The following is an 18829-nucleotide window of genomic DNA, read 5'->3' as shown; positions in this document are numbered from 1 at the left end:
CTTTGACTTCCGTTCGAGTACTCTCTTACACATGCCCATCCCTCCACAGTGGCATACTGTTTTTCATGATAGGTGTTGGTATGCGGACACACGCGTAGGCGTTAAGCGTGTAGGTGTGGCATATGTGTGTGGGTGTTGTTGATGTGCCCTGTCATATAGAGGTTGCATTGCATCACGCCTGCGGTGAGTGGGCTAGCCTACGGTGACAATCTGGTCAATGTGTAACTCGCTCTTCTTCTGGTGTTTTCTTGAAGGAAGAATACAGACGAGCTGCACATAACACCCTGATGAACCGGAGAAAGAGAGAGGGGAGGACAGCGAGGGGAGGACAGCGAGGGGAGGACAGCGAGGGGAGGACAGAGAGGGGAGGACAGAGAGGGGGGGAAAGGGACGGGAGGAAAGAGGGGGAGAGAGAGGGGAGGAAAGAGAGGGGGGGAAATGAGAGGGAGAAGAGACAGAGGAAAGACAAAGAGATTGTGAAACAGAAAGGAAAAAGACCACGAGGGGAGGAAACATGGAGAGAGAGAAATAATCAGAGAGAGACATAAGGGCTATTTTGCAGAGGAGAAAAAAAAAAGAGATTGCAAGAGATTGAGATGAATGCTGTCATCTCCTCCAGGGTTGTTTGTGTTACTGGGAATCCTAGTAAATACTCCAGTAACAATCTCTTATCAGACACCCAATCTCCAGCAGGTCCTTGATCTGTTTTCAATTGCTGTGTATAATCTCATCTCCTGAGCTGGTGTCAGCGGTGCGATAGCGCCATGGGCAAGGTTAACGAGTAGAGCTGATACAGCCTTCACATAGACAGGTTCCACACTGAAAATACACAAAAATATTAGTTTGATGAAGACTGAGAGCATATTTTCATAAGAATCATTAAGCATGGCCGTAATTCATTACCATGCAGTGTTGTTCAATGTGGAATTTCTTTAAATATATTTTTTAAATTCCAAAGAACAGGCAGATTTAAAGTAAATCAAATGCTACTGTCTTTATTGAGATTGTGTTCCACGATATAATGTAACCAGTTGATATTACGGTTTCAATAAATCAAAATTAAATTGATTTTTATTGTCTGATATAGATACATAAATAATGGGACAATTTACCCATTAGGATTTGTTATCTTTAATGGTTATGATAAATTAGTCATCGTTGCGCACTGTTGGCATAGGTCTTTTTTATTTTTTATTTATTTAACCTTTATTTAACTAGGCAAGTCAGTGAAGAACAAATTCTTATTTACTTTGACAGCCTACACCGGCCAAACCCGAACGACGCTGGGCCAACTGTGGGCCGCCCTATGAGACTCCCAATCATGGCCGGTTGTGATACAGCCTGGATTCGAACCAGGGTGTCTGCAGTGACGCGTCAAGCACTGAGACGTAGTGCCTTAGACCGCTACAACACTCGGGAGGCCTAGAAATAAATGCGCACATATTTTTTCCCACTGCGGGCCTCTCCAAAAAAAAATAACATGCGAGTACTCAGTCAAAACATTTCAAATGCTAATTCTACTACTGTGCCTGTTCTCAGATCCTCCCATATAAGCACAGAGCACGTCAGGAGTATGGATGAGAGGGAAGTGTTGAGAGATGGAAAACACACTAGTCGAAATGACGCCTTGATTCTCTATAAATAGAACAAAAGGCCTCAAAAGTAATTTATTTGTGAATTATTGACATGCAAAAACAGCACTGGGCTGCAAAACTTTTAACACGCTAACTAGGCACTTGGGTAAATGGTGCTGCTTCTTGATAGTCTAAAATGGCTTCCTTTCCTCGTCTCCCGTTCTTCATACAACTCGGCAGCACAGACCTGAAATAGTTTGGCTAGATACTACTTAGTGCCTACACCCACTGCATACCTCATTGTACCCACTGCAGTGGAGAGTGAACACCTACAAGCTGTGTAGTCACTTGTTTAGACTTGAAAGGTTTGCATTGGTGCAAGCAGAATAACGGAGAAAAGGTCGGCTATCAGACGGCAAGGTGGAAACCATTGCCATATTGCTTATCCTATCAGATCGACATGAAATGCCAAGGAATAATTACCAAAGGTTCGACGTTGGATTGGGCATTTCTGCATTGCTGGTTTGACCCATTTGACTGGTTCTGTGTAATTGAAGACACAGATGCAGATGATTAGGCCACGTATGGAGTCAGGAGCCTGACGACCAATGGTTTTTCCGTTGCTCCTGAAAGGTAGTACTCCTGCCACACCCACAGCCCACAGTTGTCTGCACACCGGAGCCTAGAGCTATTTCTGGCAGGGTGGGTTTATACATCAGGATGGACACAAAAATATCAAAGGCACCAGAACTGTAAGCACTCAAAATGGTAGCCCTTATTCTAAACTGAGGTAGATGGCAATGATCTCTTATTCTCTCTCCGTTGATTAAGCTAGCGTAACGATGATCGCAATTGTTTATATAATCTCTTAACCAGGAAGTTCTGAGATTAATAATCTATTTTGCAAATGTTGTGGTGCAATTCACTCAAACCTTCCACACTCCTGGGTTGCGTTCGGGATGGTGCAACACATGGAACGCTGCAGACAAGAATGTCATGAATAACAATTACATTATTCCTTACTTTAGGAATAAGATAGGAGATTCTACCATCCTCTGCTGCTACCATGTCTCTACATCTGGTCTGGGATGTCCTCCGCTTGCCTCACTCTTCCCTCTTGTGGCGAGCAGCGGAAGTGGCTGCCCATAGTGAGGTTAACAAAGGTTATTTGTTGTCGCTGTCACAGTGAGGGTATGATGGTAAGGGGTGGGAGGGAGAAGATGAGCTAGAGGGACAGTGTTGGCAGTAGGATAAGCCACAAAATGGCTCCGTCTGAAGACCTTCAAGTTGTGTGTGTGTGTGTGTGTGTGTGTGTGTGTGTGTGTGTGTGTGTGTGTGTGTGTGTGTGTGTGTGTGTGTGTGTGTGTGTGTGTGTGTGTGTGTGTGGATGCGGTGTGTCGCACGTGCGGGAGTTTTCAGCTGCTAGAGAAACTGAATCCATGAGATGCCTTCAAAGCCTAGCGGCTTTGGGACATTTGCTTGGGTCATCATACCAATCTCTGGGGGATTTTAGCAGCTTTGGGGTATTTGCTTGGGTCATCATACCAATCTCTGGGGGATTTTAGCACCCATATCATTCTGTCAATTTAATGTAATAGCCTATGGCAGTGGTTCTCAAACCTCTCCTGGTGGGACCTCTATACGTTTCACCATTTTGTTGTAGCCCTGAACTAGCTCACCTGATTTAAGGGCTTGATGATTAGTTGACAAGTTGAATCAAGTGTGATAGATGTAGAATAGATTAAATGAATGGAGCGTCTGGGGCCCCCTGAGGAGAGGTTTGAAACCCTCTGGCCTATGCAACAAAACAAGCCTCAGCCCAGTCGATGCTGTTTTCTTGTTTAATTCCTTCAGAGGAAGGTGTTACCACTAATCAAAGGAATGCAATAGCATTTGCCTCACTTGTATCATTAAGCAATAAGGCACCTCGGGGGGTTTGTGGTATATGGCCAATACACCACGGCTACGGGCTGTTCTTAGGCACGACGCAACGCCTTATTGCTATTATAAACTGGTTACCAACGTAATTCAAGCAGTTAAAAATAAATGTTTTGTCATACCCGTGGTATATGGTCTCATATAGCACGGCTGTCAGCCAATCAGCATTCAGGACTCGAACCACCCAGTTTATAAAAAGGTATAAAATAAATTGAATCCAGATGCAGCTGTGTGTCTGCCCTCCTAATTTAGTTTTATGCAACAGGCTTTACTATACTGTATGAATTGTTGAGTTATTTTTTTAGGATATTGTCACTGTCTTTTTTCTCAAAGCACAAATTGAGATTTGCATGCTGCACGGGATGTCGTTGACAGACCCGAGAACTGAGGCAATGACTATTTAAAGGCAGTAGCTTTTGTGTTTGTTTTTATGACCTGGCTCTGAACCCTTCTCTCTCTCACTCCTCACTAAGCTCCTTGCTCTGTGCATGGATATGCCACACAGCTGGCTGGAAGCTCGCAGTATAGTGGCTTTAGTCATGACTGAGCCATACCTCACAGACTCACCGCGTTCAGCCATGGGTGAACAACAGACTGCTGCAAGCTGATTGGCTGAACGCGATACGCAACATCCGGGAATAGCATTCCGTGCTTTAGCCACGGTGGTGGTAAATGGTGTTTCAGATAGAAATATGTGCACTTGACTTAACTTCTTATGGCTGCAATCTTAATGGATCAATATGACAACAGCCAGTGAAAGTGCAGGGCGCCAAATTCAAACAGAAATCTCATAATTAAAATTCCTCAAACATACAAGTATTTTATACAATTTTAAAGGTAATCTTGTTGTTAATCCCACCACAGTGTTTGATTTCAAAAAGGCTTTACAGCGAAAGCACCACAAACGATTATGTTAGGTCACTGCCAAATCACAGAAAAACACAGCCATTTTTCCAGCCAAAGACAGGAGTCACAAAAAGCAGAAATAGAGATAAATGAATCACTAACCTTTGATGATCTTCATCAGATGACACTCATAGGACTTCATGTTACACAATACATGCATGTTTTGTTCGGTAAAGTTCATATTTATATAAAAGAATCTCAGTATACATTGGCGCGATGTTCAGTAGTTCCAAAAACATCCGGTGATTTTGCAGAGCCACATCAATTTACAGAAATACTCATAATAAACGTTGATCAAAGATACAAGTGTTATACATGGAATTTTAGATCCACTTCTCCTTAATGCAACCGATGTGTCAGATTTCAAAAAAGCTTTACGGAAAAAGAAAACCATGCAATAATCTGAGGTCGGCGCTCAGAGCCCAATCAAGACAAAAATATATCCGCCATATTGTGCAGTCAACAGAAGTCAGAAATAACATTATAAATATTCACTTAACTTTGATGATCTTCATCAGAATGCACTCCCAGGAATCCCAGTCCCACAATAAATGTTTGATTTGTTCGATAATGTCCATCATTTATGTCCAAATAGCTACTTTTGTTAGGACGTTTGGTAAACAAATCAAAACTCACAAAGCACGTTCACTGGTTGCAGACAAAATGTCAAAAAGTAACGTTACATATATATATATATATACTAATAATATGCATATATTAGCAACTGGGACTGAGGAGCAGGCAGTTTACTCTGGGCACCTCTGGGTACCTTATTCATCCAAGCTACTCAATACTGCCCCTGCAGCCATAAGAAGTAAAAAAATAAAATAATAATTCACCATCTCACCGTTAAATCTAAAAATTAAAAAGAAAAAGACAGAAGAAAACAGCAAACAACAATGCAAAAAAAAATGTAAACAAAGGACATCAAGGACAACTAAAATCATAACAGCAATGCCAACTGTATATGTTTGTGTGCATGTCTGGCACTATTACGTGTGTGTGTGTGTGTGTGTGTGTTCTTGAATGTGCTTATTTGATTGAGAGTGTGTGTATATGCATGTGTACAAACATCAGCCTCAGGCAAACCGGCATTAGCTGTAAAAACACTGCCCCTCAGTGTCATTCAAACTTACTTTTATTATGTTTTATTTTGACTTCATTTTTTTACTTTTATCTTTGACCATCATTCTATCTCCCGCACAGCAACTCCTCTCCCACTTGTCTCCAATTCCACATCCCAATCCTCAGCTTCCCTCAGCCCATCCCACCTATCTCTGCTGGCCACCCTCAGCTTCCCTCAGCCCATCCCATCTATCTCTGCTGGCCACCCTCAGCTTCCCTCAGCCCATCCCATCTATCTCTGCTGGACACCCTCAGCTTCCCTCAGCTCATCCCATCTATCTCTGCTGGCCACCCTCAGCTTCCCTCAGCCCATCCCATCTATCTCTGCTGGCCACCCTCAGCTTCCCTCAGCCCATCCCATCTATCTCTGCTGGACACCCTCAGCTTCCCTCAGCTCATCCCATCTATCTCTGCTGGCCACCCTCAGCTTCCCTCAGCCCATCCCATCTATCTCTGCTGGCCACCCTCAGCTTCCCTCAGCCCATCCCATCTATCTCTGCTGGCCACCCTCAGCTTCCCTCAGCCCATCCCATCTATCTCTGCTAGCCACCCTCAGCTTCCCTCAGCCCATCCCATCTATCTCTGCTGGCCACCCTCAGCCTCCCTCAGCCCATCCCATCTATCTCTGCTGGCCACCCACTTCGGGTTTCTACGCAACACATATCTTTCAACTATGTTGTGATGTTTAACTACAATTTCAATCTATCTAATCGAATAGAATCCACAGATTGCGAGTTGAAGATAAATACTTTTACTAAGAGTATTAGTATATTAGTAATTGACAGACCCGGTCTCTCCAGATCTCCTAACAGTACAATTTCTAAGGTAAATTTTAGATCAATGCTATGCATTTTCAGCCATTCCTGAACCTGAGAACAGAAACAGGCTACCTGAAGGCAATACTAAAATAAATTGTCTATTGATTCTGTATCCTCACAACAAAATCTGCAGAGCTTCGATGATTTTATGCACCAAATATTCAACATTTTGTTGGTGGAATTCTATCTAATAATTTTAGCTGAAAAGCACAAAGTCTTGAATCTTGCGTTGTTTAATATATCAACTCATACCATGGAAACGGTACGTCAAAAATCTCTCACCAACATTTAGGATTTCACTCCCTATTCCAAAATGTGATTGTTACGCAACAGAACATTAAATCCGAGCTGCCCTCACACTGAATTCAGCTGTGAGAGGGGGAGGGCGCTAGACTACCACATCAGGACACTGCAGGGACAGGACAACAAAGCCTGTTGTTCAGGAAAAGGTAAGAGAAGGAGAGGAAGTTACAAAGTAAGAGGTGAAGAGGCGGCAGGTTGTCGTTCTTATCGTTGTGTCTTTAGCCTTCATTCTGGACCTGTTTGGACCTGCTGTGGAATAACTTGTGGAATAAATTCTTGTTTGTTTTTTAAAAGTTGTAATTGATTATATATCGACCCCCTAGATCCTACATAAAGGGGTTGATTTTATATTGGGGCATTCCTCTAGTCCCAAGTCTGTGACACTGTGTAGTGTGAATCGTTTCTCCTAGATTTGTTCTTAAACAGACAAAGCCCCAAGCACCATTAAATGGTAGGGAAATCAATGAATCATCGTCATTTGCCCAAGAATTTGATTTTATTTGTATCACAAGAAAACGCAACAGCAATAATAAGTCAAAGGTCAAAGGAGCAGAGGACACTGCCATGTAGGTGACTGTGTGTGTGTACGTCCGTGTTGGTCTGTGCCCGCTGTGCAGGGCCAGGAGGGAACAGATTTAGCAGCGGAGGTGGAGAAGGGATGAGAGCATTAAGCCTGATCAGCGGGCTGCGAATAACAGGCCCCAGGAATGGGACTGCACTAGACCGGCCAAAACCATTAAGAGAGAGAGTGAGTTAACAACCGCAGTGCTTATTGAGATCAAGTGCTAATGTCTTGGTCAGTTCCATCGAGACCATGACTCTATTGTCAGGGTTAGATTGTGGAGAGAGAATCAGGAGGCCGGCAGATTAAACCGTTTCTGCCTCTCTTGTTCTGTCGTTTTATTCGTTCGTTCTCTCTCTCTACTCCCCCCTTTCATCCAGATGTCAGCTCAGCTAGCCTCCAGATGCGGGGGGGCATCTCCCCCTCCCCTCCCATAGCAGAGTAGTGCTTTCTACACACACACGCACACCGCCCAGCGTGGCCGTGTTTTTCTCCCTCCTATATGGCAGGATTATTGCTCCTCATTAATTCCTGCCTCCCTGTCGGCCTCCTGCCACCTCATTGGCCGCTCCTCTCAGGACCACCGCTGACTGGAGATCCCCGTGGCGACGACCTGGGGGGGGGGTCCACTCTCGCCGTGGCAACTCATCAGATCGTCGACCAGCTGGAGCAAAAAAAATGTAAAAAAAAATGTAAAAAAAAATGTACGGGGAGAAAAATAAGCGACAGCAACAACAAGGGATTAACCGTCGGCTCCAACTGAGCAACCAGGAAGTCTGTTTAAAACTGCACCAAAAAAACACACCCACTTTCTCTCTCCCTCTCCTCAGTGCTAAGCTGCTGGTCAGGGTGGACAGCTGTTCAAAAACTATGAGGATGGAGATGCATACAAAATGAAAAACAGCCCTTGGGACTCGGGTGAAAGACGCGTTCTACATCCTCTTGTTTTTCAATGCCTCCTTCCTGTATTTATTTTGAAGATGAGGCAATAAGGTAAGCCAGACATAAGGATGCTGTGGATATAGAACGACTGAGCGAGAGAGAGAGAGGGAGAACTAGTGCAGCATGCGTCAGCTCTGAGGCATTGACCAATGAACAAGCAGCGCGCGACAGAAAGAGAGAGGGAGACGGATGGTGACAGCCTGTGATGCGAGGAGGAAAGCGAGAGAGCGAAGAGCAGGACTGGAAGGTCATTAGACGAGACGGAAATAAACGAGGATCCCTTTGACACTTCCTGTCTACAAGGTTATCCTCAACACCAATCAACAAAATAGCTGGACTCCTGCTGCATCCACATATAGGGGAAACCCTCCACAGAACCCGACTCAACCTGCCAACCAGCCAATACATTCCCAGAGGAAAAGCCTATGTCCATTGTGAAGAGGACAATCCTACCTTATGCTCCTGTCCTTCTTAGTGTACCTAACCAAAAAACTTGGTCACTTGTTATGGCTGCCTGACCACAACATCCCCTTTTTGAATGAAACCCAAGAACTGTCTACAGAAAAGAAGGGAATATCTTTGACTGCTACGACGAGGAATAGCCTGTCTGTTGCTCGCCAGAACACACTGGATTGGTGATTCTCAGCCCACGGTGGACCAGCAAACCACTGGACTGAGGCTATTGGATAGATGACAGACAGACTGACTGACGGTGTTGGACTTTGCCATGGGAGAGACGGCTGACTACCAGCGGCTGGATGAGACATCAGACTACCAGCGGCTGCCCAGCGTTGACGAGGAGGTAGTTCACGTCACACCCACACTGATCATTGAGCGATGGTCACTGTGTTTTATGACAGCACTGCTGCCTAACTACTCATCAGTAGAGAGATATGAGGCCTTCATTATGACATGGCAGGAAGTGTGTGTGTGTGTGTGTGTGTGTGTGTTTTCAAGTCCTGTATTCTATTATTTATGAGTCATTATTTGGATTGTAGGTGAAGAATTTCAAGTCGACTGATTTTTAAAGAAATGCCTTCATATCTCTGTTCATGTGATAGTATCTTGTTGAAGTCTAGTGCTTTGCATTTAACCCTGAATATAAAGAACACCATTAGGCTATTGTATCGTGTGTGTTGCAGGTACCCATCTGGCAGTATAGTTGTTATAGTCTACCATTCATTCAACATATGCAGTGGTTATGGCTAGGCTAGGCTATGCATAGCTATATTTTGTGCATCTATCTGTTATGGTCTGTGTGTCTGCTCAACCCTTCAGATCATGACTGTCACTTTTTCTCTGTCTCACACACACACACACACACACACACACACACACACACACACACACACACACACACACACACACACACACACACACACACACACACAGCCCATGTTATTGAATACGGAACCATGAGGTCATTGATGAAGTGCTGTTGAATGACTTTAGTGATGGGACGCACCCACAACCTGCTCTGTCCTCCCTCTCTCCTTTTCTTTCCTTTCTTTCTCACTAGTGTGATATGCAGTCATTAGAGGGCTGTCTGTCTCTCTGAGGAGGTAGCCATGTCTCTGTGCTGACAGAGTAGTCTGTTCTGTTAGGTCAGGGGAGGGGAGGAGGTAGCCATGTCTCTGTGCTGAACAGAGTAGCCTGTTCTGTTAGGTCAGGGGAGGGGAGGAGGTAGCCATGTCTCTGTGCTGAACAGAGTAGCCTGTTTTAGTAGCCATGTCTCTGTGCTGACAGAGTAGCCTGTTCTGTTAGGTCAGGGGAGGAGGTAGCCATGTCTCTGTGCTGACAGAGTAGCCTGTTCTGTTAGGTCAGGGGAGGAGGTAGCCATGTCTCTGTGCTGACAGAGTAGCCTGTTCTGTTAGGTCAGGGGAGGAGGTAGCCATGTCTCTGTGCTGACAGAGTAGCCTGTTCTGTTAGGTCAGGGGAGGAGGTAGCCATGTCTCTGTGCTGACAGAGTAGCCTGTTCTGTTAGGTCAGGGGAGGGGAGGAGGTAGCCATGTCTCTGTGCTGACAGAGTAGCCTGTTCTGTTAGGTCAGGGGAGGAGGTAGCCATGTCTCTGTGCTGACAGAGTAGCCTGTTCTGTTAGGTCAGGGGAGGAGGCAGCCATGTCTCTGTGCTGACAGAGTAGTCTGTTCTGTTAGGTCAGGGGAGGAGGTAGCCATGTCTCTGTACTGACAGAGTAGCCTGTTCTGTTAGGTCAGGGGAGGAGGTAGCCATGTCTCTGTGCTGACAGAGTAGCCTGTTCTGTTAGGTCAGGGGAGGAGGTAGCCATGTCTCTGTGCTGACAGAGTAGCCTGTTCTGTTAGGTCAGGGGAGGAGGTAGCCATGTCTCTGTGCTGACAGAGTAGCCTGTTCTGTTAGGTCAGGGGAGGAGGTAGCCATGTCTCTGTGCTGACAGAGTAGCCTGTTCTGTTAGGTCAGGGGAGGAGGTAGCCATGTCTCTGTGCTGACAGAGTAGTCTGTTCTGTTAGGTCAAGGGAGGAGGCAGCCATGTCTCTGTGCTGACAGAGTAGCCTGTTTTGTTAGGTCAAGGGAGGGGAGGAGGTAGCCATGTCTCTGTACTGACAGAGTAGTCTGTTTTGTTAGGTCAAGGGAGGGGAGGAGGTAGCCATGCCAGGCGTGTGTTCTGAGTGTTCTGAGAATTTATTATCTTTGGTTTTTCATCTCCTGTACATTACCCAGTGTGTGTTTTTGTCTTTATTCTTCACTTTCTGTCCAGTACACTACAGTCCAGTCCACTACACTACAGTCCACTACACTACAGTCCACTACACTACAGTCCAGTCCACTACAGTCCAGTCCAGTCCACTACAGTCCAGTCCAGTCCACTACAGTCCAGTACACTACACTACAGTCCAGTACACTACACTACACTACAGTCCAGTCCATTACAGTTCAGTACACTACAGTCCAGTCCACTACACTACAGTCCAGTCTATTACAGTTCAGTACACTACAGTCCACTACACTACAGTCCGGTCCACTACACTACAGTCCAGTCCACCACACTACAGTCCAGTCCACTACAGTCCAGTCCACTACAGTCCAGTCCACTACAGTCCAGTCCACTACACTACAGTCCAGTCCAGTACACTACAGTCCAGTACACTACAGTCCAGTACACTACAGTCCACTACACTACAGTCCACTACACTACAGTCCACTACACTACAGTCCACTACACTATACTACAGTCCACTATACTACAGTCCACTACACTACAGGCCACTACACTACAGTCCACTACACTACAGTCCAGTCCACTACACTACACTACAGTCCACTACACTACACTACAGGCCACTACACTACAGTCCACTACAATCCAGTCCACGACATACTTTGCAAAGAAGCCAGGTGTGTGTGTGTGTGTGTGTTCTCTGACCAGTATGTTGGTCCTCTGGTGTGTATGAATGTGTGTGTCCTTGGGTTGACGTTGCAGTTTTCTGAGCAGCAAAGGTGAATCAGGGGATGCAGAGCCGCTCACACAGTTGCAGCTTTCTGCTTTCTGCAGCATTTCTCTCCCCTTACACAGCAGGCTTCAGGCTGCTGTTACCTCATCAACTGGAGAGGGAGAGAGAGATGTAGAAAGGGAGGGAGGGAGGGGAGAAGGATGGGGTGGGAGAGAGGGATATAGGGAGAGGGGAGGGTGGAGTTGGAAGAGGGAGGGAGGGAGAGCGAGAGGTGGTTGGGGAGAGAGAGAGGGGAGGGTGGGTGGATGGGAAGAGGGAGGGGGGGGGAGAGAGGAGGGTGGGAAGAGGGAGAGAGGGGGGAGAGAGGGAAGGGAGGGAGAGAGCGAGGGATGTAGTGTAAGGGAAGGATGGAGAGATGGAAAGAGGGTTGTGTTTTCTTTTGAACAGGTACTGTATATGAATGAATCTAGCTATATATAATGAATCACTGAAGCTTGCCCTCAGCTTTTCTCCCCAGGAGGGTTGTGTGGAGATCACTTGGCTGGCTGGCTGGCTGGCTGACTGGCTGACTGACTGGCTGGCTGGCTGGCTGGCTGACTGCCTGACTGGCTGGCTGGTTGACTGGCTGTTATGGCTGGGTATTATTTGCAGCATACTGTTTTGTCCTCCAAGCCCCAACAACTATGTCTTGTTTACACCAGTGATCCCTTCATCCAGCATACTGCGCTATGTGCTCCATACATTTTCATCAAACTCTCAATACTCTGCAGCGCAATTTTTCTCTGACTTTGTTCATGCGAAGGCGATGATTAGGCTATGTAACGTTGTAACGAAACGTTGCAATTATTTTTTTGCAGACTGATTTAAACAGCATGATCATTACACAGGTGCACCTTGTTTTGGGGACAATAAAAGGCCACAGTTTTGTCACAATACAACAAGTTTTGAGGGAGCATGCAATTGGCATGCTGACTGCAGGAATGTCCACCAGAGCCTTGGCCAGATAATTGAATGTTAATTTCTCTACCATAAGCCGCCTCCAACGTTGTTTTAGAGAATTTGGCAGTACATCCAACCGGCCTCACAACCACAAACCACTTGAATGGCGTTGTGTGGGCGATGTCAGCATTATGAACAGGGTTATGAAATGGGCAGGCATAAGCTACGGACAATGAACACACAGTGCATGGGTAAAATCACCGGGGAAACCAATCCAGAAATGTTGCTCTACGACCACCACAAGCTTTATGGGACTCGTCTGAATTTGATACCGCCGATGTGTCAACTTCTGTCTGTAGTGTTTGAACTAGTGATGTGCTGTTTGCAAACGATTCCTTCTTTTTGAACGACTCATTTTACTAACTTGAGAGTTCTGATTAGTTTTTCTACGTGACTTGTTAATTTTAGTTGTTTGTTTGACCTGCTAGTGCTGGCCGCAATGAGTCCTGCAGCAGGACTCATACACTCTCCTCCGGCTCAGCGGCTCCAGAGAAGTGCGCTGACCACCAACTGTCTGTCATATGTTCCCACCATGCACCAACTGTCTGTCATATGTTCCCACGACCACCAACTGTCTGTCATATGTTCCCACGACCGCCAACTGTCTGTCATATGTTCCCACGACCACCAACTGTCTGTCATATGTTCCCACCATGCACCAACTGTCTGTCATATGTTCCCACGACCACCATGCACCAACTGTCTGTCATATGTTCCATCGACCACCAACTGTCTGTCATATGTTCCCATGACCACCAACTGTCTGTCATATGTTCCATCGACCACCATGCACCAACTGTCTGTCATACGTTCCCACGACCACCAACTGTCTGTCATATGTTCCCACGACCACCAACTGTCTGTCATATGTTCCATCGACCACCATGCACCAACTGTCTGTCATATGTTCCCACCATGCACCAACTGTCTGTCATACGTTCCCACGACCACCAACTGTCTGTCATATGTTCCATCGACCACCATGCACCAACTGTCTGTCATACGTTCCCACGACCACCAACTGTCTGTCATACGTTCCCACGACCACCAACTGTCTGTCATATGTTCCCACGACCACCAACTGTCTGTCATATGTTCCCACGACCACCAACTGTCTGTCATATGTTCCCACCATGCACCAACTGTCTGTCATATGTTCCCACGACCACCAACTGTCTGTCATATGTTCCCACCATGCACCAACTGTCTGTCATACGTTCCCACGACCACCAACTGTCTGTCATACGTTCCCACGACCACCAACTGTCTGTCATATGTTCCCACGACCACCAACTGTCTGTCATATGTTCCCACGACCGCCAACTGTCTGTCATATGTTCCCACGACCGCCAACTGTCTGTCATATGTTCCATCGACCACCATGCACCAACTGTCTGTCATATGTTCCCACCATGCACCAACTGTCTGTCATACGTTCCCACGACCACCAACTGTCTGTCATATGTTCCATCGACCACCATGCACCAACTGTCTGTCATACGTTCCCACGACCACCAACTGTCTGTCATACGTTCCCACGACCACCAACTGTCTGTCATATGTTCCCACGACCACCAACTGTCTGTCATATGTTCCCACCATGCACCAACTGTCTGTCATATGTTCCCACGACCACCAACTGTCTGTCATATGTTCCCACCATGCACCAACTGTCTGTCATACGTTCCCACGACCACCAACTGTCTGTCATACGTTCCCACGACCACCAACTGTCTGTCATATGTTCCCACGACCACCAACTGTCTGTCATATGTTCCCACGACCACCAACTGTCTGTCATATGTTCCCACGACCGCCAACTGTCTGTCATATGTTCCCACGACCGCCAACTGTCTGTCATATGTTCCCACGACCACCAACTGTCTGTCATATGTTCCCACCATGCACCAACTGTCTGTCATATGTTCCCACCATGCACCAACTGTCTGTCATACGTTCCCACGACCACCAACTGTCTGTCATATGTTCCCACGACCACCAACTGTCTGTCATATGTTCCCACGACCACCAACTGTCTGTCATATGTTCCCACGACCACCAACTGTCTGTCATATGTTCCCACGACCGCCGACTGTCTGTCATATGTTCCCACGACCGCCGACCGTCTGTCATATGTTCCCACGACCGCCGACTGTCTGTCATATGTTCCCACGACCGCCGACTGTCTGTCATATGTTCCCACGACCGCCGACTGTCTGTCATATGTTCCCACGACCGCCGACTGTCTGTCATATGTTCCCACGACCGCCGACTGTCTGTCATGTGTGCCTCGATCACCGACTGTCTGTTATATCCGTCATAAGGGAAATAGATCAGGGTCATAGAGAAGAAAACTCCATGTTTAGAACTGATGATTGATCAGATGGTGGAAGAATACATTCAATTAATTGATTATTGAATGTTATGATTAAAAAAGCTTTGTAGAACCAAAACATGCACAGTCTCTGGTCAACAAACTCAAACTGGAGAAAGAATCATTTGAGGTTGCGCACTTTCACACTCACAGCAGTCAAGCACTCCACCAACGGTCGTTCACGATCTAGTCCGGTTGCTGCCACAACTAGACCTCGTTTCGAATGTATCAAGAAATAATCGTATTTATATGTTTAGCAATCAAGAAAATGTACATTTTTAAAGCACACGTCTACAAGTCTGAGTCACAAATGACAGCTCAAATTAGCCTCCTATGGTGAACGAGAGGCTTGTAGAATCATGACTTGAGTTTTCAGTTCATCGGTAGGGGGTCCTGCATGCTCTGGTATTACTGAATCAAATGGACTCTTTGTCCTGTCGTGATGTCCTGTCGTGATGATCAGGAGCCAGATGGATGACATCAGCTCGCTCTCTTACCAGCTGTGAGTCCACAAAGAATTCCATCTGTTTTAATGAACACAACAAAAACATGATGTCACTTTTAGTGTGAGTACCAGTTTGGAATGAAAACCTATTGAAAATATAAGAAAACATGAACTATCAAGGAAACATCGTGGAATGTTCTGGCTCCCCTGCTGTGTGTTTCTTCACCCAGAGAAGATGGAGAAAAGTGTAGACGGAGTCTGACCCACTCTCCAACGGCTGTCATCACCTCAATGTTCCAGAAACCTTACAAAAACATTCCATTCGCGTTAGCCGAGCAGTATCGCTAAACAGCACTGGCTGGTCCTCCTCTGACATTCCTCCTGTAATTAGTGCCGGCCTGTCTATTGAAGGGGAGAAAAGCAGCTGGTTTGGATTTGTTTATAGTCTGCACAGATAACATTTTTTGAGGGTTAGCAGGCAGGAAATAAAGCCAGCTTCAAATAAAGAACATGCTGTCGGCCCGAAAGCCGTGAGGGAATGGAGAGACTAGGGAGGAATGAATGAGAGAGGCAGAGAGGGAGAAAGAGGGAGAAAGAGGCAGAGAGGGAGAAAGAGGCAGAGAGGGAGAAAGAGGCAGAGAGGGAGAAAGAGGCAGAGAGGGAGAAAGAGGCAGAGAGGGAGAAAGAGGCAGAGAGGGAGAGAGAGGCAGAGAGGGAGAAAGAGGCAGAGAGGGAGAAAGAGGGAGAGAGAGGCAGAGAGGGAGAAAGAGGCAGAGAGGGAGAAAGAGGCAGAGAGGGAGAAAGAGGCAGAGAGGGAGAAAGAGGCAGAGAGAGAGAGAGAGAGAGAGGCAGAGAGAGAGAGAGAGAGAGAGAGAGAGAGAGAGAGAGAGAGAGAGAGAGAGAGAGGCAGAGAGAGAGAGAGGCACAGAGAGAAAGAGGCAGAGAGAGAGGCAGAGAGAGAGGCAGAGAGAGAGAGAGAGAGAGAGGCAGAGAGAGAGAGAGAGAGAGAGGCAGAGGCAGAGAGAGAGGCAGAGAGAGAGGCAGAGAGAGAGGCAGAGAGAGAGGCAGAGAGAGAGGCAGAGAGAGAGAAAGAGGCAGAGAGAGAGAGAGAGGCAGAGAGAGAGAGAGGCAGAGAGCGAGAGAGAGGCAGAGAGCGAGAGAGAGGCAGAGAGCGAGAGAGAGGCAGAGAGCGAGAGAGAGGCAGAGAGCGAGAGAGAGGCACAGAGCGAGAGAGAGGCAGAGAGAGAGAGAGAGGCACAGAGAGAGAGAGAGAGAGGCAGAGAGAGAGAGAGAGAGGCAGAGAGAGAGAGAGAGGCAGAGAGAGAGAAAGAGGCAGGCGAAGAGGCAGAGGAAGAGGCAGAGGCAGAGGCAGGCAGAGGGGTGCTGGGTTAGCCAGATAGGAAGTAAATGTGGTGGAGACAGCAAACGAGTGGGGGGAGAGCGGCAAGAGAAGGGCTGACTGGGTCAGAGGGAGAGAGGGGAGGAGAGAGTCAGTCAGAGAGAGAGCTGTGATTTATTAAAGTAGATGGTAACGAGAGAGTAGCAGCAGTGTAAAATACGGGGGGGGGGGGGGGGGGGGGGGGGGTGGCAATAAAAATAGTCTGCGTAGCCATTTGGTTAGATGTTCAGGAGTCTTATGGCTTGGGGGTAGAAGCTGTTTAGAAGCCTCTTGGACTGAGACTTGGCGCTCCGGTACCGCTTGCCGTGCAGTAGCAGAGAGAACAGTCTATGACTAGGGTGGCTGGAGTCTTTGACAATTTTTAGGGCCTTCCTCTGACACCGCCAGGTGTAGAGGTCCTGGAAGGCAGGCAGCTTAACCCCAGTGATGTACTGGGCCATTCACACTACCCTCTGTATTGCCTTGTGGTCGGAGGCCGAGCAGTTGCCATACCAGGCAGTGATGCAACCAGTCAGGATGCTCTTGATGTTGCAGCTGTAGAACCTTTTGAGGATCCAAGGACCCATGTCAAATCTTTTCATTCTCCTGAGGGGGAATAGGTTTTGTCGTGCTCTCTTCACGACTGTCTTGGTGTGTTTGGACCATGTCAGTTTGCTGGTGATGTGGACACCAAGCAACTTGAGGCTCTCAACCTGCTCCACTGCAGCCCCGTCGATGAGAATGGGGCGTGCTCGGTCCTCCTTTTCCTGTAGTACACAATCATCTCCTTTGTCTTGATCACGTTGAGGGAGAGGATGTTGTCCTTGCATCACACTGCCAGGTCTCTGACCTCTTCCCTGTAGGCTGTCTCGTTGTTGTCGGTGATCTGGCCTACCACTGTTGTGTCATCGGCAAACTTAATGATGTTGTTGGAATCGTGCCTGGCCGTGCAGTCATGAGTGAACAGGGGACTGACCACGCACCCGAGGGGCCCCTGTGTTGAGGACCAGTGTAGCGGATGTGTTGTTACCTACCCTTACCACCTGGGGGCGACCCGTCAGGAAGTCCAGGATCCAGTTGTAGATGGAGATGTTTAGTCCCAGGGTCCTTAGCTTATTGATGAGCTTTGAGTGCACTATGGTGTTGAACGCTGACCTGTAGTCAATGAATAGCATTCTCACATAGGTGTTCCTTTTGTCCAGGTGGGAAAGGGCAGTGTGGAGTACAATAGAGATTGCATCATCTGTGGATCTGTTGGCGCAGTATGCAAAATTGGAATGGGTCTAGGGTTTCTGGGATGATGGTGTTGATGTGAGCCATGACCAACCTTTCAAAGCACTTCATGGCTGCAGACGTGAGTGCTACGGATCGGTTGTCATTTACACAGGTTACCTTGGTGTTCTTGGGCACAGGGACTATGGCGGTCTGCTTGAAACATGCAGGTATTAGAGACTCAGACAGGGAGATGTTGAAAATGTCAGTGAAGACACTTGACAGTTGGTCCGTGCATGCTTTGAGTACACGTCCTGGTAATCCATCTGGCCCCGTTTCCTTGTGAATGTTAATCTGTTATAATGGAGGTGTGTTCTAGTGGGTCTGGGCAGGTGTGATGTAGTTAATGGAGATGGAGGTGTGTTCTAGTGGGTCTGGGCAGGTGTGATGTAGTTAATGGAGATGGAGGTGTGTTCTAGTGGGTCTGGGCAGGTGTGATGTAGTTAATGGAGATGGAGGTGTGTTCTAGTGGGTCTGGGCAGGTGTGATGTAGTTAATGGAGGTGTGTTCTAGTGGGTCTGGACAGGTGTGATGTAGTTAATGGAGGTGTGTTCTAGTGGGTCTGGGCAGGTGTGATGTAGTTAATGGAGGTGTGTTCTAGTGGGTCTGGGCAGGTGTGATGTAGTTAATGGAGATGGAGGTGTGTTCTAGTGGGTCTGGGCAGGTGTGATGTAGTTAATGGAGATGGAGGTGTGTTCTAGTGGGTCTGGGCAGGTGTGATGTAGTTAATGGAGATGGAGGTGTGATGTAGTTAATGGAGATGGAGG

At 47.1% G+C, this 18829-nt stretch overlaps 1 protein-coding gene across 2 annotated transcripts in view; it reads left to right on the top strand.

Moving 5' to 3' along the window:
• LOC129823663 (activated CDC42 kinase 1-like) overlaps positions 1 to 18829 on the top strand; it is a 158029-nt gene that overhangs the window by 41892 nt on the left and 97308 nt on the right. Inside the window, exon 1 of one of the 2 annotated variants that reach the window (XM_055882552.1) lies at positions 7664 to 8970. The exons of the other annotated variant lie outside the window; for it this stretch is intronic. Coding sequence (XP_055738527.1) covers positions 8896 to 8970 — 75 coding nt within the window. The 5' untranslated portion in view covers positions 7664 to 8895. Of the gene's footprint in view, positions 1 to 7663; positions 8971 to 18829 lie in introns of those variants that run through there. 2 annotated transcript variants of the gene reach the window in all.

This window comes from Salvelinus fontinalis, chromosome 26 (genome assembly GCF_029448725.1).
Source record: "Salvelinus fontinalis isolate EN_2023a chromosome 26, ASM2944872v1, whole genome shotgun sequence".
NCBI classification, from domain to species: Eukaryota; Metazoa; Chordata; class Actinopteri; order Salmoniformes; family Salmonidae; genus Salvelinus; species Salvelinus fontinalis.
Note: the sequence above shows the minus strand (reverse complement) of the source record. Positions and strands in the feature narration are given on the sequence as shown.